Source organism: Panthera pardus, unplaced genomic scaffold (genome assembly GCF_024362965.1).
Source record: "Panthera pardus isolate Hobbes unplaced genomic scaffold, ASM2436296v1 HiC_scaffold_2, whole genome shotgun sequence".
NCBI lineage: Eukaryota > Metazoa > Chordata > Mammalia > Carnivora > Felidae > Panthera > Panthera pardus.
Window position 1 is genome coordinate 99197360 of NW_026526765.1, and position 27291 is coordinate 99224650.

General features: G+C 35.2%; 1 protein-coding gene across 3 annotated transcripts in view; it reads left to right on the forward strand.

Moving 5' to 3' along the window:
- The window catches only part of CERT1 (ceramide transporter 1), a 105414-nt gene extending 78344 nt beyond the window's left edge, over window positions 1–27070 (forward strand). For 2 of the 3 annotated variants that reach the window (XM_019462997.2, XM_019462996.2), the window contains 10 exons: window positions 845–931; window positions 3350–3442; window positions 3976–4053; window positions 11527–11622; window positions 14554–14686; window positions 15597–15667; window positions 18843–18971; window positions 19524–19653; window positions 20570–20706; window positions 23949–27070. In XM_019462997.2, the coding sequence (XP_019318542.1) occupies window positions 845–931; window positions 3350–3442; window positions 3976–4053; window positions 11527–11622; window positions 14554–14686; window positions 15597–15667; window positions 18843–18971; window positions 19524–19653; window positions 20570–20697 (945 nt within the window). In that variant the 3' untranslated portion in view covers window positions 20698–20706; window positions 23949–27070. The remainder of the gene's footprint in view (window positions 1–844; window positions 932–3349; window positions 3443–3975; window positions 4054–11526; window positions 11623–14553; window positions 14687–15596; window positions 15668–18842; window positions 18972–19523; window positions 19654–20569; window positions 20707–23948) is intronic. The other variant, XM_019462995.2, reaches the window with a different exon arrangement.
- The last annotated feature ends 221 nt before the right edge of the window (window positions 27071–27291 follow it).

Below are 27291 nucleotides of genomic sequence, written 5' to 3' on the forward strand. Positions count from 1 at the left end.
AGTTGCATGAGAATCGGTTGGAGAACTTATTAAACATACATATTCCTGGCTTCACCCAAGATCCACTGAAAAGTAATTTCTGCGCATGGGGACTAAGAATTTTCCATTTAACAAGTTCCCAAGGCAGTTTCCTAGCTGATTGAGAACCACTGCTTTGCCATCTAACCAAGCTTTCAAGCATCAGTTCAGTTTTTCTTTCTTCATGAAATAATAGTCTTTGTTTAGGAAGATGCCCCTCAGAAAACTCCTGTCTGTGCTTGTTATCGGCTATCAATAGATCTTATGTAACTTTGTACTTACTTTTCTGTGATTTTATATGCTTTCTCTTATCAGGTATTCATTCACAAGTACTCACCTCTGCCACTGTAGCATGAAAGGAGGCATAGACAATTCCTAAATGAATGAGCATGATTATATTCCAACAAAACATTATTTTAATTCCATATTATAATTCTGACATCATGAAATGTTGCTATTTTTTCTTCTCCAGCCACTTAAAAATGAAATTCTCAGCTCAGAGGCCATGCACAAGTAGGCAGTGAACTAAATTTAACTCCAGGGCATAGTTCAGCAACACCCCTGTTCTAAACTATCACCCTAACACAGTGTTGGTCAGTATACAGTGGGTATATGAATATTGAGTACATGAATTAATTGTGACACTCATGATTTTGCACAGAGCATATGTTACTTGTCTTTTGATAATACTTTATATATTAACTGGTTTATAAATATTTGTCAAGTCACATTTCAACTTTCCTCTAGAGTTAATGCTAGGATTATGAAGGTTTTATATTGTCTTTAATCAGCTGGGTTTTTTTTTTCCTCTCATGTGTTTGAATAGGAAGGTCCAAACAGTCTGATTAATGAAGAAGAGTTCTTTGATGCTGTTGAAGCTGCTCTTGACAGACAAGATAAAATAGAAGAACAGGTATATCCGGTTTTAAAAATTCTAACACACACACACACACACACACACACACACACACACAAATTCTAACACTAGGCATTCTTGATGTGTGTTATTTCATATAAGTAAAATTTGAAAATTGTGAACCTAATAACCCAGAAAATGAACTGTCTTCACTGAGTCACAGATGTAGAAGAATCTTTACAAGTCACTTCCTTCATTGATTCATTTCTAAACAATGGAAAGGAGACCACTGATTGTTTACAGGAAGCATGAATAATTTACATGAAATTAAATGGAAATATTCCACCTGTTCCCCTTGAAGTATCCAACTTTTATTATCTTTCTATTTAGAATAAGTATATATTTAATCTGAATAAAACAGTCTCTGTGAATTTCTCTTTACCACAAAGTACTGACCATATGAATTCACAAGGAAGAAGACCAAGAATGTATTTTTTTTCTTCTAAATTACTGCCATTCCATTTTTATTATTAACTCCTTTAAAGCTTTAACTACCTTCACCTTCAATTGCTTCCTCACTTTTGACTTTGCTCAGTATTTCACTGTTATTAAATTCGCAACAGACATACCCAGCTCTTTTTGGAAAGTGAAGGAAAACATTTCTTAAATCCTTTAACTCTAGTCTCAGGATTAGTATGATCCTTTGCCTTCTTTTAGTTGTGCAGTAGTGAAGTTACCATATATTACCACTAGATGGTACTTAAGGGTGAATTTTAGTCACTCTTCACAGGGCTTTAAGCATCTTGCAAATAAATTCGTAAATGTATCAGTTGTACTACAAATTAACTTGTGTAGATAAGTTGGCTTGTCATTCTTTGTCATTGCTAGGGTAGTTATGACCGTTATGCCCATTTACTGGTTTGTCTCCCTGAGGGTAAATCACCTCCAAGAGTGACATTTTCTTTTCATGTTTATTTTTCATTATTTTTTTTCTAAATCAGTGATAAAAAGGTGTTGTTACATTAATTTATAAAGTATATCACTCATTCAAAAGAGATTATGCAGCATTCAATAAGACTGGAAACTTTCAGGTCCTAAATGAGCTCCATATTTGTACGCCTAAAGTGTAACCTGAAGGAGTATCATTGTGTTTGGCTTTACTTCATTGTGGTGTTTTTTTATTTTGATTTTATTTTAAACTAAGTTGTGCTATTTTGGGGAGAGTCGTGTGCTATTCTGGGAGAGTAGGTCGAGACAACTTCAGTCTGAGTTTTGTAAATGACTAACTATGTAGCTGTAAACTTATCATTTAAATTCTCTGGGCCTTGGTCTTCTAATACGTAAAACAAAGAGTTATACATGATGATTCAAATTCTGTCTTCTGGCTCCAAAATGCTACTCTACTGGATACTAATGCAGTGCTTGAGTTGGAGTTTAAAAGGATCGATGAACACTTTTGTAAATTTTAAAAGAAAAATATTCATGGGACTATTTAACTTCAGTCTGTTCTTGACACTGTGGTAGATACGCTACAAAATAGGTCATTAAACAGACCATGATTTTCCTTGCCTAATAGACATGTTGATATCGCAAAGATAATTATAGTGTGGTAATGCTCTAGAGTAGTAAACTTCAGTAATTCATGAAGTGAGTTCCAAAGATTCAGATCATTAGATATTGCACAGGGCTCTCCACAGCACAGCCACTACTTAGGTATTCTTCAGTGACATTTTTGAGTTTACATTGTTCTATGTTATTTGCCAATATAAGGAAAGATATTTTTAATAAAGTGGTGAATAAGAAATGAGATCTTAGTTCTGTTCAGATAGTGCTGAATAGAAATTACTGCTTGTCTTCTGCATAGTTAGAAGATGAGTACACACACAACACAGCACAGGCTCTGGTACATTATATTTAGTAAATATTGACTAAGTGAGAAGAAACTAGGCAAGCTCAGGAGGAGGAAGGAGGTTAAGTGACAGCTTAACAGGTGTGATACCTTAATGGAAAGGAGATAAGATATCCATGACCTGGTCTTTGGAACAAAACTGAAGCAAACGATGACACTGGTTCAGATGATATAGCTCTGCACATCCCTGATGAAGTAGAATGATTGGAATAATTTGGCCAGAGTTTGGATATAGAAAATTACTTTAACAGCAGTGTTAATTAAGATTCATGGTAAATAATGCCATGCTGGTATTGGAGAGTCTGACCAGGGGCAGAATCAAAGAACCCATCCCTGGTCAAAGGTGGTACCTATGGAGTCTGAAAGAAGAGACTGATTTAGAATACATGAAGTAAGTGTCGGGATTTGGCAAGGCTTGTATCTTTTGAGTATTTTTGTGATTCAAGTACTTATAAGTACTAAAGTGTTCAGTAATTAAATGTTGATAGTTCCAGGTTATATTATCCATTCTCAAGCTACAAAGTACACTTTAAAACCTTCCCACCTAACATTACATGTTTTCTTAGTCACAGAGTGAAAAGGTCAGATTACATTGGCCTACATCCATGCCATCTGGAGATGCCTTTTCTTCTGTGGGGACTCATAGGTTTGTCCAAAAGGTAAGCTAATGTCACAGCTCACTGAAATTATATATTGTATTGTTCTTCAGTGTGGATGGAACTATCTTGTTGTATAAGGTTTCACTCTTCTTGAATTTAGGTAATGAGACTTTTGGGTATTTTATGTTTTCTTCCAAACATACATTTTTGTATGTTTTTCCTCCAAAATAGTTAGAAATCATCTTCTGAATATAATGTTCTTTCTTTTTTCTTTAAGGGGAAAGGGGGGGATGGGGGTGGATAGGAGTGGCTAATCTGATAGTTAACCAGAAGCATAACTAGTTACATTAAATCACTTTTTTTCTTTGGGGTTAAGTGGTATTATGTTGTATTACTGGAAGCACTGCATTCTTTTTAGAAAGATTTTGGAGCATAAACCATAATAGGTGCATGAAGTCAGCACTTGCTGCTGAGCCTGTTTCATATGGTGCTTTGTTCTCTCTTTCTTTATCTTGTGTTTGGAAGTTGGTACTGAATGCTCTGTTGTGCCTTTGTTCTGATTACTTGGTTTTTTCTTTGTCTGTCTCTGGTAGCCCTATAGTCGCTCTTCCTCCATGTCTTCCATTGATCTCGTCAGTGCCTCTGACGATGTTCACAGATTCAGCTCCCAGGTACTGTATGAATGTATAGAGCGGACTTGAGTCTTTCCGTGCTATATTTCAGCCTGCTTTCCCAGTTCCTAGATATCTTTCTGTTAGGCCACTTGTTTGGTTTTGAATTTTAAATGGTAACAATAAGCATTTAAAAGGCCTTCCTTATCTACTAAATAGTTCCTCTATCAGGCTTGCATGTGCCCTTTGTATCCTGTACTGTGAATAGCTTGGAATTTTGCCATGGAGGAGGCACTCCTGAAAGATTTCAAATTGAATTGAAACAAGTAGGAGATACCTGGTTTTTAAATACCATGTAGTTTCTTTAGATAGGATTCAACAACTTTGATGAACATGGTTTACAGAGTATGTTATAGCATAAAAGTAGGTTTTAATAGTCTCCCTTTTAATCTCGAGTATCTCATATTTCAACAGGGAAATGTCTTTTTAAATAATATTTGTCTCATTACTATTATTATACTAAGCTCCATTGAACAGATTGTATTTTTGTTATGCAAATTACCCTTGGATATTATAAATTAATGTTCCTTTTCATATACATCATTAAGGATTTAGGAATTTAAGACTGGAAACTACATGCTTGCTGTCTCTACCCTCATAATAATGTCCAAGTATTATCAGAGGAATATTTTTTAGTATCAGCATTCGTTTTTTAAAGTTTTTTTAATCCTTGTATCTTTGCCATTGAGCTGTGTATCTTTATGGTGATTGTGTTTTATTGGATTGCATTATGTTATCTTATGTTAAGAAACTGCGCTTTCCAGTCAGAATGACCAAGTGTAAATACTGGTTAGTTGCATGATCTTGGACAATTTTTCTAACTCTTCTGTGCTTCACTTCTGTGATCTAGCTAGGACTGTGATCTGGCTAGAGCCTGGCATGTAGTAAATGCTAAATAAGTGTGAGCTTTTATTAGTTATTATATAGCTATTTATTAGCTATTGTTACTATAATAATAACAATTTCTTTGAACTAGTCAAAATTTTCTACATTATTTTTTTTTTGCTATCAGAGTACAGTTGACCCTTGAACAACGTTGAGATTGGGGCACTGACCCCCCTCGGTCAAAAATCCACATATAGGGGCGCCTGGGTGGCTCAGTCGGTTAAGCGTCCGACTTCAGCTCAGGTCACGATCTCGTGGTCCGTGAGTTCGAGCCCCGCGTCAGGCTCTGGGCTGATGGCTCGGAGCCTGGAGCCTGTTTCCGATTCTGTGTCTCCCTCTCTCTCTCTGCCCCTCCCCCGTTCATGCTCTGTCTCTCTCTGTCCCAAAAATAAATAAAAAACGTTGAAAAAAAAATTTTTTTTTTAAAAAAAATCCACATATAACTTTTGACTCCCCAAAAACTTAACTACTCACAGCCTACTGTAGTTAATCAGAAGCTTTAAGGAGAACATAAATAGCTGATTAAAATATACTTTTATGTTACATATATACTGTATTTGTTACTAAGAAAATTGTAGGGAAGAGAAAATACATTTGCAGTCCTGCACTTTATTTATTGAAACAAATTTGCATTCAAGTGGGCCTGCGCAATTCAAACCTGTGATGTTCCAGGGTCAATTGCATTCCAGTAAAAGTTTTTTAAAAGTCCTAATTTAAAACAGATTTCTTAGTTTATACATATGAATAAAATTGACATTTGTTTTTAACTCTGCAGGAAAGAGGAAAATTAAGTTTAAGACTCAAAATGTATTCTTTGACTTTTGCAGCCTTTTTCTCCTTGAACATGTTTGAGAGAGAGATGTATCAGTTCTGCTTCAGAAATCGCCTAGAACCAAACTTATTCTAATATTTCTTAATCATGTTCATCCATTTGTGCAAGCTTTTTAAAGGCATATCATATTTGCAATAAATCCGTGACAAAACTAGATAATACTGGGAGGCTTTGGTTTATTCTGCTAAGCTCCACCTTGCGTTAAAGTAATAGAGTAAGAGACTAAAGCTCATCAGTACCAGTCACCATTTTTCCTTAAAATATAGGAATACACAAGCTATGAATGAAAACATAATGAGAGCGATAAATGAGTGTTAAGCTACTGATAAGTGCCTAAGAGTTAAGGCCTCAGAATGCAGACCTCCGACCCAAGCTGTAGGGCTATAAAACAGCTGAAATTCTTCACCTACAGAAGAATATATTACTGAGACGCAGGTGCCCATGTTTTTACAAGACTTTGCCACATTGTAGCATACTTCTTTATATTTTGTGTAACTCATGTATGTAAGTTGAGAAAGATCTTCTGGTGGAATTTTTTTAATAGGTGATGCTTGTGATTATTTATAATCTTTTTTTAGCTTTTGATTATTGTACCATTTTACTTATTTATGTATTTAGAAAGAAAGAAAGAAAGAAAGAAAGAAAGAAAGAAAGAAAGAAAGAAAGAAAGAAAGAAAGAAAGCGAGCACATGCGCCCATACACAAAGAGGGTAGGGGCAGAGAGAAAAGGAGAGAAAGAATCTTAACCAGGCCCCACGCCCAGCACAGAGCCCAATGTGGGGCTTGATCTCAGGACTGTGAGATCAGGACCTGAGCAGAAATCGAGAGCTGGATGCTTAACTGACTGAGACACCCAGGTCCCCCTTATCACACCACCGTTCTATATGCCAAAAGAGGCAAAATTGAAGAATAATGACTTTGAGGTCTTCAAGTATTTATGGTCCTTGCTAAAGTATCTGTTGTCATTAGCAGATTTGGGCTCTGGACCTTAACTATGAATTTGGCTTTGCCGTGTGTGTACAAATCTAGGCTTATGACTACTTTGTTCTTGATGAAGTTATATTGATGCTCCTGATTGAGTAGAATAATTAAACATAGAACTGAGAGATGTCCTGAAAATAACTTCAAATAAAATATGTGAATCTCTTAGGAAATTAGTAGCAACACATGAGTCTATCTAATTGGCAGATTTGGAGAAAGAAGTAGCTCTTACACTGTACAGAAAGTAGAAAGAACTTGAATTTATAAGTTGATCTTTTGGATCACATTTATTTGCATATCACAGCAACTATTGATGTCACCTCAAAAATTAAAAAGCAAAAATTAAAAAAATCTTTCTCTGTTCGGAAAAAAATATATCAAAAGGTGGGCAATACATCAGGTTAATCATTAGTGGACATTATTGCAACCACGGTTCTGTATAAAGCTCTTTCCCCCCTTTATGTCCACAGCGACACTTTATTATTGTGGTAATTAATTATTTAACCCCCTCCCTGTTTATTGTACAATAATACATGTTAATTTTAGCAGAACTAGAAAATAGAGTAAATAAAATTAAAATATTAGATCACTGTTAATATTCTCATGCATATCCTTTTTCTATGTATATAGAAAATCAGTCACATATTGATTAAGTACACAGACTTTAATAATTGTCTTCCTACCAAAGTAAGTAATTCAGTGTATACTATTTTGTGACCAGTGTTTTTTTTTTTAAACATATAATTAAGCCCATCTTCTCACTGGTAAATATGGATCTTTATCTCCTTTTCTGTTGTACAGATGTGCATACTGGATTTACCTACTCATCTAATATTGAACATTGAGCCTGTTTTCAGTTTGGCTGTATTGTAAATAGTGTTACAGGAGCATCCTGTTAAATACACCATCCTTGTGTGTGTGTGTGTGTGTGTGTGTGTGTGTGTGTGTGTGTGTGTGTGTATCTTTGTACACTTATCCAGTTATTTCCTTAGGATACATTCCTAGAAGTAGAATTGTTAGGACAAAAGCCATACATGTGTCTAAGTTTTTGTTGTTTTTTTTTTTTAATTTTTATTGCCAAACTGTTCATTAAACCAAGTGGAACCAGTGACACTCCCAGGTCAATTTTCTTTTGTTATGTTGACACTGAATATTATAATTCAGTTACTTTTTGCCAGTCTGATAGACTAAAAGTTTTGTTTCTTGGCCTTTTGCATTTCTTCATTGAACTGACAATTTATATCCTTGTCCATTTTTCCTTTGCGTTAATAGTGCACTGTTAATTTGTTATTAATAAATCATTCTATCCAACAAATCCCTCTATGATTGTAACAATAAGCATAGTTGTATTCCTTCCACATGGGTAAGAGAAAGAGATTGGAGCAGTCTTTGAGCCCTTCTAGAGTCTTGTTCATTAGAGTTTTGATCATTACATCAAAGAGCAGTTTTTGTTTTGTCATCAAAAGGCAGTTTTCTTTTAAAATTTCTGTATTGATAATGTTAGAAAAATCCATTTAGTCTCCTCAAATAGCATACAGAGTGTCTCAAATGGGAAGTGAAAGAAAAGGCTAGAATTGGAGTGCCATCATCTCTTATTTAAAATGTGTTTCATCTCCATTTTTCATAGTTCATTTGCTATGAAGATATTTTGTATGTCATCTCATCATTTTCAACTCTAGGTCCAAAAAAAATCAAGGGCATGATTCCTGAAATTATACTATCTAATTAAAACTAGCGAATGCTATTAGAGCAGATGAAACCTGCTTCAATGATTTTGATCCAGTCTTTTAAAGTGATGGCAGATGCTACTAGTAATATTATTTCCTAGTAGGGGCGCCTGGGTGGCTCAGTCGGTTAAGCGGCCGACTTCGGCTCAGGTCACGATCTCGCGGTCCGTGAGTTTGAGCCCCGCATCGGGCTCTGTGCTGACAGCTCAGAGCCCGGAGCCTGTTTCAGATTCTGTGTCTCCCTCTCTCTCTGCCCCTCGCCCGTTCATGCTCTGTCTCTCTCTGTCTCAAAAATAAATAAACATTAAAAAAAAATCTTTTTTAAATATTATTTCCTAGTATATCGAATTTTGAGCCTAATAAAATGGTAAATTTTGCTTGTATTTATCCTTGTCCTCCCAACTTAATGTTTTCCAATCACTTTGGATGTGCAGTCATAACTGAAAACAGTAAACAGATCATTAGGTTAGATTGGAACTGTCAGTGTGGACACAAATGCATGAGTCACTGCCCCAGTAGTAACATTTACTACTTCATATTTCATTACAGTGAACATGAAATTCTTTATAGTGAGATTTTACCTGTATCACCTCTCTTGTTAATCTCAGTGTTGTTACCTCAAGGAAGATGCCATATGGATAAAGATTCCATGATAAAAGCTTTGCAGAGATGGTTACTACAATAGTTGGGTACTTCAATTTCTTTCATCTCCTAGAAGCACAGCACTAAATTCATCTTGTTTATTTCTTGCCCTCTTAAATCTAGGAAGTGTATAAGAACAAAAGACTGAACACTTTTCCATAGATGCAGTGGTAACTAGGATAGGAATACCATTTTTTCATCTATCTAGAAAGACAATGTTAAATGTGCTTACTGTACATTGTTTTAACTTATGTTACCAGCTGTCAATTTATATTTGTGGAATCTAGTTTTGGGGGGACCAAAACACAAAAATATCTTCTCATTATTCCAACATTTGAAGTAATTTGTCAGAATTATCGCCCAAACAAAAACACAGTTACCTGTGTACTTTCCAACAAAAGCTTACATGCTACTAATTTTTTTTTTTTAAGTAGAACTCTTTTTTAACAGAGTAAAATCCTTTCATTCTTCTTTCCTAAGTGGTCTATTTGAAGTAGGTCTTATTTCTGGGAAGAAATTTTTTTCTGCCTTTAATCTCATAATAAATATAGGTCTTCTCAACTCTTAGTGTCCCACCTACAAAGTACATATTTCATATCTAAAGATTTTTAATATCTTTGGATCTAAAAAGGGTAAGAATTTTTCCCAATCACGATGTTATACAGACAAATGAATCGATCCAGTGCTATGGTGGTTGTTTATTTATGCCTACTAATTGGAACTTTCTTTGTTCCTTTCTCTTTGGGAATTCAGTTACATTTTGTATGTCCTCATAATTTGGAATCCTGCATTAGTCCTCGTTACTGTCTCAGAGCAGATTTCACATTTTTGGAGGCACATAAATTTTTCCATGCAGCCCCTGGAGTTATGTTTTCTAATGAAACCTTTTTAAAACTATAGAATATACTATTAGTTACATTTTTTCAATTTCTTTCAAGTCTGTAGCCCAGTGCCATTCACATTGTTTGGAAGATAATATGTAAAGATATAAAATGTTAAAAAAAATTTTTTTAAGACATAAATGTTATGTTCGTGTTCATTTAGTACAAAAATAGATTATAGAACCTGAGTATAAAATCTTTATCAAAAACTTTTATGATTATTACCAATGACACTTAAAAGTCATACCTACTTTTAGTAGCAAAAATGCATTCTGAAATCGAGAAAACTTTATGTAGTAAAAGTATATGTCACTGTAACATATTGGTAACATCTTTCTGTGTAGAAAAATTATACCTTCAGAGTTAATAATTTTAGGAATTTTTGCCCCCAAATCATTAATATATTTATTTCAAAAAATAAACCTGGTTCTTGTCTGTATCCCTAATGAGCACAGTAGACTTCATGTAAAATAAGTAGTTAAACTTAGGAATAAATTAAGTGGAAGTATAATATATATATTTCCAACTCTTTTCATGCCTTCTCTAATGTACTTAACTATATAAAACAAAATTATGAGTAAAAGGTTAGAAAATGGAGCTTAGAGAAACCATCTCTGTGTAGATGGATAAAGCAGCTCCTTCAGAAACCATCTTTTTATCACTTCACTTCTATTTCAAAACATGTTTCAAACTAGGAGAGTTTGCAAGTAGCACTCACATGAAATCTTACCAATAAATGATTGTGGATTCTGGGAGTGTGAAATACTCAGTTTTATTTAAAGTTTATGTAAGATGTGGAGGAGTAACTGGTGATAGTTAAAAGCAGAGGCTTTATTTAAATTTCAGGAAAAAGACAGTAATTTAAAAGAAGACACTAAAAATTGATTATTTGTAAATGTCTGCATATGTGATTATTAGCATTTTCCCTAAAAGAATGTGAAACAATGAAATTGGAGTCAAGTAAGTAGGGGATTGGTTATTTTTCATTCATAGTAAAAGTGAAGTGAAGTTTATCAGTGAAGTAATAAAAGTTTTTTTTTTTTTTTAATCATTTTGTAGCGAAATCTTGCCATATAACGAACTGTTATCTGTGTAGTCTTAAACATAAAAGCACTGGACTAGATTGTCTCTTCGTGCCCCTTTTACCCTTAGTGTCCCATGATTTTATGTGTTAAATAATTATTTCTGTAAGGAAACGTTTTCTAGTGAAGGAAGGAACTTTTTTTTTCCAGAAAATGCTTATTTTTGCTGACTTGCTGCACATTAGGCCAATATATGTTATATGAGTGAAACATCTTTCTTCTCTGCATTTCTCCCTCCTGTCATTAACCTGGATATGATATCTGGAATGTGGACTAAACTCTTCAACACTGTATAAAATCTACTAACCTTTGTGCATTTGGTTGCTCAGCTTTCTAAAAACATCATTCTAAACTGAAATAAACTGAATACCGTTCTCTTTTAGAGATGATGACATGGCTATTCATTGGATAGGGATTGTTATGATTTTATTTTTCTTTCCAAGGTTGAAGAGATGGTGCAAAACCACATGACTTACTCATTACAGGATGTAGGTGGAGATGCTAATTGGCAGTTGGTTGTAGAAGAAGGAGAAATGAAGGTAATTCCCAGTAAAATGTTAGATTGCTAAATACAGCTGTGTGACAGTCATAGTATCATTACTGCCCAGTGATGTGAAAGAGGATAGCATTGTAAAATTCCTTTTAAACAGATTGTTACATATGATCAAAGAAATGTGCAACCCATTCTGTTTTACCTGGGCCATGGAGAAAATAAATTTGGGGTTTTAGATATGAGCAAATCATAAGTAGCTGATGGCTCTCTATTTGGATATTTCTCTTAATTTATTTTTTAATATATTAAATGATGTACCCAGATCACTTTGTTCCCCTTTTTGGTATATACTTCTAGTCCTTTCCCTCACTGCATCTTCTTTCAGTATTCGGAGATGGGTCTGCTAATCTTGTTCATATCCTTAAACACCAGAGACAGAGAATAGAGCAAGAACAAGATTTAGAGATGGATTCTAAATAGCAGCTGCATTGAATTCTGGATTACCTCGTGCCCAAGGCCATGCTAAAGATAAAGAGATGTTTAATAAGACTTTTCCAACCTGAAACTTTCATTAGGGAAGGAGGATATTGACTTTTAAAGATACTGTTACTTGTCTTTTTCTGATAATGTATTGAAGAAGAGCACAGATGAGTAGTGAAGAAAATTGGAAAAGAAAGAGTTCTCTGATTTGAAACAGCTAGATTGTTTTACACTGAGGAGAAGCATTTGAACTATGTCTAGAAATGGAAGCAAAGTTGTGACAAAGATGAGGCAAGGGTCTTTTAGACAAAAAATACGGGGCGCCTGGGTGGCTCAGTCGGTTGGGCGGCCGACTTCGGCTCAGGTCATGATCTCGTGGTCCGTGAGTTCGAGCCCCGCGTCGGGCTCTGTGCTGACAGCTCAGAGCCTGGAGCCTGTTTCAGATTCTGTGTCTCCCTCTCTCTGACCCTCCCCTGTTCATGCTCTGTCTCTCTCTGTCTCAAAAATAAAAAAAAAAAAATTTAAAAAAAATACAACACAAGCAAAATCTTGAAGGCAAACTTCTTATTCAGGAGTTTTGAATAGACTGTATTGACCAGAATTATTCTAGCAATAGAGATACAATATTAAATGTATTGGAATTTCTTTTCCTCCTGAATAGAGCACAAATTAAGAAGAAAAAAAGAAGAGACAAGCAATTGAGATAACAAAATGTTAGCTATAAATCTAATAAGCTGAGGGGTACCTGGGTGGTTCAGTCTGTTGAGTGTCCGACTTTGGCTCCGGTCATGATCTCGTGGTTTGTTGGTTTGAACCCCGTGTAGGGCTCCGTGCTGATAGCTCGGAGCCTGGAGCCTGCTTTGGATTCTGTGTGTGTCTCTCTCTGCCCCTTGGATTTGCACTCTGTCTCTCTCAAAAATAAACATTAAAAAAAAATAATCTGTTACCCCAGACTTAAGCATAATGTTTCTGACATAACTAGATAATCACAGGCCTTCCCCCAAGAGTAAGCCCCAAAAGAAAACCAGGATACATATTCTCTGTAGAGGAAGGGGTGAGCCAAGCCTACCAGTCCTTATTCTGTACTCGACATTCACTTAGGACATTCTTTCCCCCCTTGGGAGGAGAAAGTGAAGGGGTTCAGAGAAACCAGAACCTGATAGTCTAGATGAAGTCCCTCCATGCAGAACGAAGAATAGAGAATAAGTGTTCCTACAGCCCACATTAGAAAGAGAGTGATTGCATTGTGGATAGTGTGAAATAGCCCGCTCGAGAGAGTAGTCTATTGTCTGTAGCAGTAGGTTAGCCACTGTATACAAAGTAACATTTTTTTTTATTTTTTTTTTAACATTTATTTATTTTTGAGACAGAGAGAGACAGAGCATGAACAGGGGAGGGGCAGAGAGAGAGGGAGACACAGAATCTGAAACAGGCTCCAGGCCCTGAGCCGTCAGCACAGAGCCCGATGCGGGGCTCAAACTCACGGACCGTGAGATCATGACCTGAGCCGAAGTCGGACGCTCAACTGACTGAGCCACCCAGGCGCCCCTACAAAGTAACATTTTAGGAAGATTAAGCTCGTAAGGAAGAAACCAGAGACCAAGTATACCACTTGAGAGGGTCAGGTACATAGTGATGAAAGCCAGCTAAAAGAAGTAACCAATAGTAGAAAAGTCAAGCTGTTGAATAGTAGAAGAGTCAAGAATCTCCTACACGATGAGTAATGAGCTTAATAGCTATGTGAAATGTGAGGGGAGGAGTTAAAAGTCTAAACTTTCCAGTTCAGGTGACTGGAAAATAGCAGTCCCAATAACATGAATAAATGAGCATATAGGAAAAAGTAGTTTGGTGAAGGACATTTTAAAAAAGAAATGCCTAACAGTGTCTGGACCCATAAAGTACTCCATAAATTGAGAGCTAGTTCTTATAATAATATGATTATTCATTTCATGTTGATGAAATTAACTTCTTGTAAAACTTTCTGAAGTAACCTATAACTTTGAAATAATTAATTTTACTTAGCAGTTTAGGTACACAACTTCAGTATTTAAAGCAAGATAGCATAGATCTTCGTGTCATTTTAGCTTTCAGTCATTGATTCAACAAATAATTGAGAGCCTACTGTGTTTCAGATACTATTTTAGATGCTGGGTCTGAGGCATTGAACAAAACTGCTGTACATCGGTATCCTTAAGGAGGTGATGTTCTAAACCAGGCTTAGTTTAACAACTCCTGTAATTAGGTGTTCATTGCGTGTGCATGTTTTTCATAATTGAAGTTTACCTCAGATTTGTAGTTTTAAGTGTTTTTTATGTGTTGTCTGTGTTAATAATTTGAAATGTAAGATTTTCTTTTAGCAGAATATTTATATTCCATATATAGATTTTCATAAATAAAATTCTAAAAAGCAGCTAAATTTAAAAACCTGCTTTCAGGTTTGTACTTTAGGGGTTTAATTCTTATTTTTTAAACAGGTTTTTAAATATATCCTCTTTAGGTATATAGAAGGGAAGTAGAAGAAAATGGGATTGTTTTGGATCCTTTGAAAGCTACCCATGCAGTGAAAGGCGTTACAGGACACGAAGTCTGCAATTACTTCTGGAATGTTGATGTTCGCAATGACTGGGAAAGTAAGCTGCCATTATTAATATATCTTAATATAATTATTTCAAATTTAATATCAAATCCAACCTAGTTTTTTGCATCTCATATACAGTTTACAAAGTCATTGTAGAAAATACCTGGAGAATCTGACAATAGCTTGCATTTACTTTTTTTTTTAAGTTGCATCTAAATGGAGCATTTTGCTGTACAGAATGCTTCTTGCTATATTGTAGCATTTGATCCAGTATTTCAATAGTCCTCCATGATAGGTAGGTTAAAAAAAAAAAAAAAAAATAGGTTAAGTGACTTGTCAGAAGCTACAGAGGCTAGTTAGTGGAAAGACTGGGACTAAAATTAAAGGTTTCTGTTTTATCATCTGCTTTCCCAGATTGTTTTGTGTCCCTTGTAAACCCTGGATAAATCCTGCTCTGGTTTGTTGAGAGTTATTCTTGGAGTGTGTGTGTGTGTGTGTGCATGCATGTGTGCGCGTGCGCCTCTTAGTCACCAAATTTCATAAATAGAGATAGTTTTGAACATCATAAGATGTTTATCTATGACAGTTTGACATTCTTTTTTCACAAATATAACCAACTAAGCTTAGGACAGTTTCTTCAGCTTCAATAAATTAGAAATGATAGGAAAGTGTCATAGTATTAGATAGGAATTTGCATCTGAGTAATTAATACATGTGAGTAGAATTGCTTTTTTGATGTGGAAGCTAGAGATTGAGCCAAAGAAAATGAGATTTCCTTATGATCAGGTGTCATGGCCCCTGTAGCCCTAATATTAAGTCTTAACCACCTTCCATTTAGACAGCCTACATAGGGCAGAATCCTGCTCATGATACCACAATGTCCATCAGTATAAATGAGTTAATCACATTCTAGAAAGAGGCAATGTATCTTTTTGGCTACTAATATTTTCTCTTCATTTCAGCAACTATAGAAAACTTTCATGTGGTGGAAACATTAGCTGATAATGCAATCATCATTTATCAAACTCACAAGGTAAAGATCTCTTCATCCCAAAAGGATTTCATCCTAATTCAAACTGAGACATAGAAATTCTCTCAAGTAAAATTTGGCAGGAAATTAAATGCCATAAAATATCCACAGACTTTATTAACGATGCATGAATGTCACATATTTGAAAGGATATCAGCTCCTTTAAAGCAGAGCCCGAGACAACCTGAGAAATAACCCAGGAACAGTGTGTTTGATAAAGACCTCCAGTTAGTTATGTGCATTTAAAGTTTAGAAAAGAAAATACTGAAACCGAAGTAAATATTTTTCTAGCATCTAGTCTTTATAGGAGAGAAGTCATAGTTACCACCAACAAAAGAGAATCATAGGAGTGCCTGGGTGGCTCAGTTGGTTAATAAGCTTCTGAGTCTTGATTTCGGCTCAGGTCATGTTCTCACAGTTTGTGGGTTCAAGCCCCATGTCAGGCTTCACACTGGCGGCACAGAACCTGCTTGGGATTCTGTCTCTGCCCCTCCCCTGCTGATGCACACACACACTCTCTCTAAATAAATAAATCTTTCTCTCTAAATAAATGAGTAAACATTTAAAACAGTGAATCATAGTTTCCTCTGGCAACAATGTTAAGTGGAATGGAAATTATGTTATTAATGTATGTTAAGATTGATAAAGTCATGTAAGTAGATCATCTAAAAGCAAGGGAAAATTGCCATGCATAACTATTAAGAAGTTGGTCATATACCAGAGCACACAGAAACATTGTCCTAAATTGGTTCACTTTCATATTGCTTTCATTTTACATTCATTTCATTTCTTCCTGTGCTATCCTAGATATTTAAATTTGAAGAATTAGGGGCTCCTGGGTGGCTCTGTCATGTCAGTTAAGCATCCAACTTTGGTTTCAGCTCAGGTCATGATCACACAGTACATGAGATGTAGCCTCACATCAGGTTCTGTGCTAACAGTGTGGAGCCTGCTTGGGTTTCTCTCTTGCTCCCCTCTCTGTTTCTGCCCCTCCCCTGCTTATTCTCCTTCCCTCTCTTTCTTTCTCAAACTTTAAAAAAATTAAAGAATATTTCCCTTACCTGATTCTACTCTGTTCCCTGAAAATTGCCAAATAATATACTGTATAAAGGATAATGAAAGGGGTTGGGAGGATGGGCAAAATAAATGAAGGCAATTAAGAGGAACAAACTTCCAGTTATAAAAAAAGTAAGTCAGCATGGGGAATGTAGCTAATAATATTGTAATAGCGTCATGGTAACAGATGGTGACTACACGTATTGTGGTGAGCCCTGGATACCGTATAAAATTGTCAGACCAGTGTGTTGTACACCTGAGACTCATGTTCATTTTAAAGAAAGGAAAATAAAGGAATTATAATTTTGGAAAGATCCATCAAATGTGATATTGTATGTTATATAAGAAATACAATAATTCAACAGGTACTTTATTTTTCTTTACTTTAAATGACTTTTTAATTTGAGCTGAATATATGAAAATATTTTAGGTTTGTTATGTATTTCTTAAACTCAGTTTTGTCATATGAGGCATCTTCTATGTAATGAGAGTGAGCTAGGCTTGATTTTACATGGCACCTGCTCAAGAAATGTATAATAAGTACATTATATGTCAGCTTTGCTTCAATTAAAAAAGAAGTGTAACAATGAAGATTCTGCTTTAATATACAGATTTGGGGAGTCTAAGTGACACCTAAAACTTAGCAGATGTTTAAAAAATCAATTAATGGTCAATAATTTGGAATGAAGAGAAATGACCAGTAATTTAGAATCAGAGGAATCTTGTAATCTGAAGGTAATTGATCCTCGAAAACAGTCTTCTGAAAGTATTTCACTTGGTAAATCATAGATGGAGTGAAGAATTTATATAGGTTATATTAAGGTCACTTGAAAAATAAAACTAAAAACTATTAAAATAATACCTCTTAAATTTAACACAATTTAAATTACAGTTATAATTGAATAAACAGATTGTTCTAGCATAATTTTTTTAAATAAAATTCAATAATGCTCTGCAACATCTTGCCCTTTACATTTGCCTTCTTTTATAATCTGGTTTCTTAAAGAGGGCTACTTATCTCCTGGTATTTAAGTCATTCTCACTCTGTAAATTTTTATCTTCTCATCATCCTTGTGGATTTGCATTCATTCGTTCTAACATGGCCCAATTTTCCTTTATTATTGGCTTTGCTCAACACTACTTTCATCAATTTCATAAAATGGAGCATCTTTAAAAGATAACCATTTCACTTTCCAATGAAACTCAATGCTTAAGAAAGTCAGTGCACAGATTTTCTCTTATTTAAAAGTACATAGTCTCAGTTTCCAGAGACCTCATTTCCATATCATTCCAACGTGTTTTATGTTTCCTGGCATACTATAAAGTTGAAACATTCAGTCTGATTTAGTATTCTTCAAATGTGCTTATATCAAAGAAGCATTCTTCTTACACTAAAATCTTAGCTTTTAAGTCTCTCAACACTTTAAACAGAGGTTTAATACTAAAAAGCAGAACATTACCAAGGACTAGGGAAGGAATTAATTGCTTACTGAGTGTAGAGTTTCTGTTCAGGGTGATAAAAAATTTTGGACATTGTGCTGATGTATACATAATATTGTGAATGTAATGTCATTGAATTGTACACTTAAAAATGCTTTAAATGGCAAAATTTTTGTTATATATATCCACAATTTTAAAAGTATTACTTTGATGATATTCTACAAAGCAGTTAATTCACTGTTCATAATTAATCCTTTGCTGGGTATTTTCAGATGCTTTCCATTTATTTATTTTTTTTTTTAATCTTTTTTTTTTTTAACATTTTATTTATTTTTGAGACACGGAGAGACAGAGAATGAACGGGGGAGGGTCAGAGAGAGAGGGAGACACAGAATCTGAAACAGGCTCCAGGCTCTGAGCTGTCAACACAGAGCCCGATGTGGGGCTCGAACTCACGGACCGCGAGATCATGACCTGAGCTGAAGTCGGCCGCTTAACCAACTGAGCCACCCAGGCGCCCCAAGATGCTTTCCATTTAAAATTTGACAGATTTTACCTTCACCTAAGATATTTATTTTTGTTTTATTTATTTTTCTTTTACATTTGTGTCTCTGTTAGTTCCGTATTACATATGAATTTAAAAGTAATTCGGCTTTTCAAAAGACATTTACTTCTTCCACAGAGGGTGTGGCCTGCTTCTCAGCGAGATGTATTATATCTCTCTGCCATTAGAAAGATACCGGCCTTGACTGAAAATGACCCCGAAACTTGGATAGTGTGTAATTTTTCTGTGGATCACGACAGTGCTCCGGTAAGTGCACTTGTATAAATGTGTATAGTTGTATAGTATAAAGCTAAATATACAGTGTGGGACAAAAGTGACAAACACATATGATACACACTGGTACTTGATTTGATAACATTTCTTAGATTTTGTTTTATATTGGATTGGCTCCTTGGAACACTATAGCCCTTGTGTTACTTGAGGGCAGCAGTCATGGCTGTCAACATGCAGCAGGGGCTGTTTTCCTTTCCCCCTGACGTTATAACGCAGAGACAGAGCTGAATGGGTACATAAGGGAAGCTACTTTGTACAGTTCCCTCTCAAGCCATGATCAGCTACTGGCAAAACCCCTGTGGTTTCTATCTCAGTTGAGTTCCATCTACTACTGAAGAGGAGGGAAAATCATTCCTGATGTCATGCAGCTTGGCATGTGTTATTTAGTGGTGCTAATAAGATTTTGTTGGACATTTTGATGAGCTATGGTTTTGGATAACCTAATGTGCTATTAGAACAGTAGGGATTATAAAATACAAGGCATCTATTACACTAGTGTTTTGTTTTTATTTTTTGTTTTGTCAGCTAAACAATCGATGCGTCCGTGCCAAAATAAATATTGCTATGATTTGTCAAACCTTGGTAAGCCCACCAGAGGGAAACCAGGAGATCAGCAGGGACAACATTCTATGCAAGATTACGTATGTAGCTAATGGTATGTGTTTTGAGGTTTCTTTTGCTACTTTGGTAATGTAGATTTTCTTTTTTTTTTTAAGTTTATTATTTTTAGTAATTTCTACACCCAGTGTGGGGCTTGAACTCACAACCCCAAGATCAAAAGTCGCACGTTCTTCTGACTGCACCAGCCAGACACCCCTAGATTTCTTATTATGATCTCCATGCCTTTTTAGTTTTTCTCCTTTAGATTAACGATTTTTAATTTGGAGTGATGTGTACCAAAATTATCAGGAAACTTTGAAAATATCCACATCTGAATTTCATCCCAGAACTACTGTATCAGAATTTAAACTTCATCTCTAGATCACTATCACATATGCTTGGTTTAAAAATCCATCTATTATATATTTGCCTAATAGAATATATGTATGATTAGAAATAAAAGCAATAATGGTAAAGAAAATTAATAGTTCTTTTTCTTATTGTCAGGCTTTTTTGTTTTCTGAATTATTGCCTGCTTTGGATTCTTAACTACACCCATTTCCTACTTGCAGTAGTCACTGGAATCCCTCCCATCAAATCCTCAAATCTTCTTTGTACAGGGCTGTAACTGCTACTGTGTTTGAAGAGACAGTTATGTCCGAGTGAGATATTGTTTGATTATAGTAGAGTTTGACAAATTTATCTTACATAACCTGAAATGTTGCTATATTAATATTTGCATTTAATTTAGGGAGCCAAGAACCTGTTAAATAGGTAATAAATGCTCTCTTGTTTGCTATGTGTCCTTGTCTGGTGGTTAGCATTAAGGAATTAGCAGTCAGGACTTTAAGAGATGTTAACTATTCCAACACGAGAAAATTTTGAAAGCAAAGGAAGTAAATGAGTGCTTCCCATACATTTGGAGAATTGTATCTTAACGGGCTTTATTTTAATTTTCCTTTATCTTGCAGTGAACCCTGGAGGATGGGCACCAGCCTCAGTGTTAAGGGCAGTGGCAAAGCGAGAGTATCCAAAGTTTCTAAAACGCTTTACTTCTTATGTCCAAGAAAAAACTGCAGGAAAACCTATTTTGTTCTAGTATTAACAGGTACTGGAAGATATATATTACCCTTTTTTTAAAACTTTGATTAATATGACTCTGCAGATATTAAAATTTAGTTAATTGTTGAAAGTAATTTTAATGTGTTTTACAATGTTCCCAAAGTTGTAATTTTTAAAGCCTTTAAAACTTGTTTTCTTCTGCTTATATGAGGCAATGTTTGCTTATGCAAAGACATTTTAACATTATGGAGCTATAAAATTCTAGAAGTACAAATTCCCTGTATTCTTCCCTTCACAGAAAGTACTTGAGGTTCATTGTTTATTCTTCCATACTTTTGTATGTATGTAGTGAATGATGTGTATTCTTGATTATTTGTTAATAATACTTGTTTATTCTATACTTCTTGTTTTGCAGCTTGCTTTTTCTGTTTAACAATATATCTTGACTAGTACTGCATATAAAGACATGAGATATATAAAACTCATTCCATTAACAACTGTTACATGAATGTTGCAGAATTTATTAACCAGTCCCATCATAATGTTGGTTCCATATTTTGACTGTCAGATAATGCTGTGTTGAACATCTTTCCATAAAGTGCTGGAATCTTTAATTCTTTTTCAAGAAATGATATGTTAACGTGGTTCAAAAGTCAGGTGTGAAAAGATGAACAGTGAAATTTATCCCTTGCCCCTGCTCACCCAGTTTTGCCTTTCCCCCACCCCCAAACTGAAAGAGTATAACTGCTATTAGTTTGTGTATCTTTTCCAGAGAATTTTTTTTTTAATTTTTTTTTCACGTTTATTTATTTTTGAGACAGAGAGAGACAGAGCATGAACAGGGGAGGGGCAGAGAGAGAGGGAGACACAGAATCGGAAGCAGGCACCAGGCTCTGAGCTGTCACCACAGAGCCCGACGCGGGGCTCGAACTCACGGGCCACGAGATCATGACCTGAGCTATAGTCGGACACTTAACCAACTGAGCCACCCAGGCGCCCCTCCAGAGAATTTTTTATGCCTGAGCAAGCAAATACAAGTGTATGTCTCCCACACATACACCTTTTTGTTGTTGTTGAAGAAAATACATTGTTCTGCATCTTGTCTTTGTACTTACTTTACTTTGAAGGTCTTTGCATATCAGTATGGACCTTCCTCATTATATTTTTGTGGCTATACAGTATCCCATTGCATGGATATACATAATTTTCTAACCAGTCCTCCCTTGCTAGATACTCAAGTTGTTTCCAATTTTTGCTGGAATGGTGTTACAAGTATATCCACTTACAAGTTTATATGTGGGATAAATTGCTAGATATGACACTGCCAGCACTTCTGGGGGTGGGGGGTTGTGCGTTTTTATTTTAGATACTGCCCCTAAAGAAGTTGTATTAATTTATCATCTCACCAGCAATAATGTATTGGAGTGCCTATTTCCCTTTACCCTCTCACACAGTGTATGAAATAAAACTTGGATTATTCCCACCTTGATAGGAAAGAAATACTTTCTCTTTAGTTTTTATTGTCTTTCTCTTACTATGAATAGTTAGAACATTTCTTGGTCCATTTGAGAGAAATTTGTATAATTCTGTTTCTGTGAACTCTCAGTATGTGTTAACATTTAAATTTTTAATAGATATTACCAAAGTATAATTCATAAACTGCAGTATTTATGAATGTTCTCTTATTCTCACCTATGTTAGATATTAAATCATTGGCTGAGAAGTTTATATTATTGAGTAACTTAGATTATTGTATTCTTGAGTCTTTAGATTAAATTAGTATGTTCAATAGTGTTATATAATGACTCATATTTTTAACTAATTCTGGTTTCTGATGTTGTTTATAGTATGCCTCTCTTAAAAAAAAAAAAAAAGGCTAAATTTATTGTCAGATGCTAACACCAGAGTTGTTGCATTGATGTCCCAGATATTTAGCCTTTCCTAAGAAAAAGCTTACCTGAAAATGTTAAACAGATTCTGATCTTACCTGAGTGGTTAGTGTTTTGGGATATAGCTTGACCTTTGAGAGATTCTGTCTTCAAGTGCAAGTGCGTTGCATAAGTGTACTGGCTTTTGGAATATCTTATACTTTAGGATTGTTATGGCTAGATCTGGACACAAATTTGCTGATTTTATCTTTGCCCTGTTACCTCAAATTAACCAGAAACGTGATGCTGTGTCATGGCAGCAGGCCATGTCACCTGACTTAGCTGGTTGTCTCTCCCCACAGCCTTAAGATTTCTAAAGAATGCTATTTGCTCTAATCAAGACCAAGTGTGCAGCTATAATCTGCTTTCTCTCTTCATCTCTACCCCCAGCCTTGCTAAAATAAGCAGGGCAGAAAACATAACCATCTATTAAGCAAAAGAAATCAGAATGCAGTTATGTATAGAACTTGCTCTCACCTATGTTTGAAAAGAAGAATTTTCTTAAGCATTTGTAAAATACATGCTAACATTATTAACAGCATTTTGCCTCAGAACTGTTGGATTTAGGGCATTGTTTATTGACTGTGTGCATGTGTCTGTGTGTGCACACAGTACCTAGCGGGGAGGGGGTTGAAATCCATCTCAGAGGAAGGAGGTAGCATTGTTTGTGGATGTATGTGTATGTATGCAAAGACAGAACTATGAAGATTCAGTGGCCACAACTTAGCTCTGGCCTTGAGTCCAGGTTGAGCTTCTTTCTGACAAAGCACCAAATTCAAACCTTAACACCATAGTGAAAATCTTTGTTTACCTAAAGTAATATTTGTTTCATAATAAGTTTGGAAAGATGTATGTATGAAGTGGATTCTAGCATTGAAATTTTAGGAAAGCTATCCTAATTTTAGTGATGAAGAAATTATAACTTCCAATAATGTTTATGATCTTTAGTGAAATTTCATAAGGAATTAGTGAGGTCCAAAGATAGTTAAAACTCATAGTCAATTCTTGATAACTGGTATTTTATAGCATAATTTTTATTGAAGACTAAGAAGAAGGAAATGCTGGTTTTGGGCGTGTAAACCCAGAGAATTCTGGTTGATTCCCTCTTTGCTTATCTATGGTATATTTCCCTTCTTTTTTGAGTTTTCAAAACGTTCCTTCTGTTCCTTGCTGATCAGTTTCAAATATGTAAGGTTTACAATTTTAACATTTTTAACGGTGAAAATCTATAAAGAATAAATATTTAATAGAGATCTGTGTATTCCCTGAATTCACAGGGTAGGAGGAATCTGTTCTGGTAGTCTTGCCACTCTCAGTAATAATGTATTTCTTAATTGTTTACTTATTTTCTTTCCTGCAGTGACTGAAGCAAGGCTGTGTGACATTCCATGTTGGAGGAAAAAAATAAAAAACAAAATTGAATGCTCTAAGCTGGAACGTAGGATCTATAGCCTTGTCTGTGGCCCAACACCCTGGCCTTGTGTACAAAAATGAAGAAATATTGCAATAGCAAAGGTGAACATCTAACACTAGCTGTCTCCTGCTAGATCTCCTCGCTCAGCATATAACTATAAATACATGTAAAATTACATGTATATGGCTATATTTTTATTTGCTTGCTCCTAGAAGAGAAAAAAAAAAAATCAACTTTGAATCACAACTAGGAATTGATGCTTTAATTTTTGGAAACTTTTTCAGAATTTTTAATTTACTATGGTCCGGCCTAAGATCCTCATTTGTATCAGGTTTTGTGCACAAAAGAAAAGCACAAAAGTTGAATGCACATGGGGCATGTGCTTTCTGTGCACCAAATAATCTGGATGGGGTTCTTTTTTCAGGCCTATGGTTAAATCTGTGTTCAGAATTTTTTGACTTTTTTGCTTTGTATAATCATAGAATTCATTGCTGCTGATTTCTATAATGATTCATGTTACGTAAAGTGTCTCTTAATAACTGAGGGCTGTCAAATAACCTGTGATTTCACCTTTTCTATAGTCTTACTCCTATGAAGAACCTTGGTTCTGATGGAGAAAGAGTGAAAAGCTTTATTTTTTCCCCCAGGTATCTTTATATTTCTATTGTATTTTTAGTTGTGTAATGTGTGCTACAGATTTTTTTCAGTTTGTTTACAAACACAATTTGGTAATTCCTAAATTGGTTCTGTCTGCCACCAAACGGAAACAGAAATCTTGTGGGTATAAACTACTTTTTGGTACAGTGGTAAGGATAAAATGAGCTCATATTTTCTCAAAATTTGTAAGAGCATATATGGTATTTCTTGTTAAGGTAAATCAGGCTGTTGGGGTTTGACATTTGATTCAGTATTTCTGGTGTTCGTAACAGGCATGTTTGTCAGTTCTTCTAATTTGGCTCAGTTTAAAAGATATGTTGCAGGATATGCATATAAAATGTGAGCAGTGCTCCGGTTTGCCTCTTGATCAGAATTTGCAGCAGAGCAGTAAAGGATTCCATGTGATTCAAACTGAAATTCTTTCCTTACTTGCTGTAAGAGCTTAAATGTAAAATACCTTCTTTAGTTTTAGGCCTCTGTGAAAAACCTTGAAGCATGGAGTTGAGGCAAGGAATGGTACTCACTGAAGTAGAAATGACTGCCCACTTCAAAATCTTCATTGTGTTTATACACAAATTTGCTTACATATGTCAGAGGCATTTTGTAGATGCTATGCTGACTTGTTCATCTCTGTAGAAACACAGAAATCAGACCCATTTTGTAAAGCAGAAAGTCATGTCACTTGGAACATGTCCTGTATATATTTCATACATGGTAATGGAGTCTTAATGATAAATGCAAGGTGATAATTTAATGATGGGATTAGTCTGATCACTTAATATGCACAATCCTGGAAGTGAATTACTTGCATCAGATATAGTGGTATTTATTATTCTGTACAGAGAGAAAAATACATATAAAACATATGCTTATATTACATGCACGCAGATTTCATGTTCCATAAATCTTTTCTATTTTTTAATTTACCTTTCTCTAATGATGTGCATGGAATATGCCTTATACAGAAAAATGCTGTTCATAATTTGACTATGTGGAAAAGTGCCTATATGGTGGTAATGCTAGTAAGGCAAATAAGACAAATTATCATATGAGTTTACTACATCACCAGTTAACATTTTATATTGTGATGTTTAAAAAAGAAAAGTTTATACCTCAAATGTGTATTTTATTTTACAATCAGCTGTGGGGTTGGGATGGGAATATGGGAGGGTTGGGGAGGGAAGGTTTATTAACCTTAGCCGCTGATGGGAATCTTCAAAAAAAATTCTCTATGCCCACTATAAATGTTCTTCTGTTCGCCATTTTTGGTAACTATCATAAACATGGACAAGTAACTCTTTCATAACTAAATTGAATAGCTTCATTTTACAAAGGTATGGAAAACTTAACAAAGCAATGTCTAAATCTAATTATCATTAGTTGCATTTGCACTAACTGTTAGATACACTTTTGCAATTCTGTAAATGAAATGATTACACTAAAAATATTTGTATAAAAAAAAGAAGATACATTTTACCTTTAGATAACTGTACAGGTACTTCACTAGAGTTAATCCCATCCGGTCAGATTTAGAAATGAGTTGGGGAATGCGAAAAGAGTTTTAAAGAGCTCACAATTTGGAGAGGTACTAGCCATTTTAAACAATATTCAGACCCTCTAGAATTATTTCTGTATGGCTAATTCTTTAATCAGTATCTGAATATACATGATGTTTTCCCAAACACAGTAATTTCTTCTGTCTCCCAAACAAAAACAAAAAACAAAAAAAATGATCCTTTTACTACTCTTCTTTTCAACTAGTTCAACACTCTTTTGTACTGTGATAGAAATTTGGAAAATACTGGTAATGATGGGTTTTGTCCCTGACTGCCCGCTGTACAGGACAGGAGAGCACAGTGTTTCACTTGGAACTCAGGACTCCTGATTTTGAGGTGGAGGGTGATCACAGCAGCTCTTGGTTTGGGAACACCACAAAGGCTATCGAGGTAGACCGAGGAGGGGATGGCTGGGAGGGAGGTATAAGAACACAAAATAAGGAAAAGGAAGAATGGGTTTCCCGTTTGTTGAGTTTCATCGGCTAACTTGTACACCTATACAACATCAGTGTCAACTGCTATTGAGAACATTTTAGTTGGGCTGAGCTGGTTCTCTTGTGAAATTGTGCTGGTTAATTAAGCTTATCAATTGTTTGTTCAATTAAACACTTTCACCAGTATTTAGTCCGAGTTGTACAGACAATGTATTTGGATTACTGTCATTGTTCACCTACAAACTCAAAACATAATCATTTTAAAGTACCTTGGGAGTGTGTAGAGTGTAACTATTCTATAATAGCTTTATGATCCTGATGTTTTTAAAAAATAATAAAGTTGGATCTTCCATGTTACAATCACAAAATTAAAACCAGTATTTAAAAGTGGAAAAGTATTAAAATATTATGGACAAATGTACTTGCTTGCTTGTTTTCCTTAACCCCTAGATACTGCCTGCATAATTCTAAATTTTTTTTAATGTTTTTATTTATTTTTGAGACAGAGAGACAGAGTATGAGCAGGGGAGGGGCAAAGAGAGAGAGAGAGACACAGAATCCGACGCAGGTTCCAGACTCTGAGCTGTCAGCACAGAGCCTGATGAGGGGCTTGAACCCACAAACTGCAAGATCATGACCCAA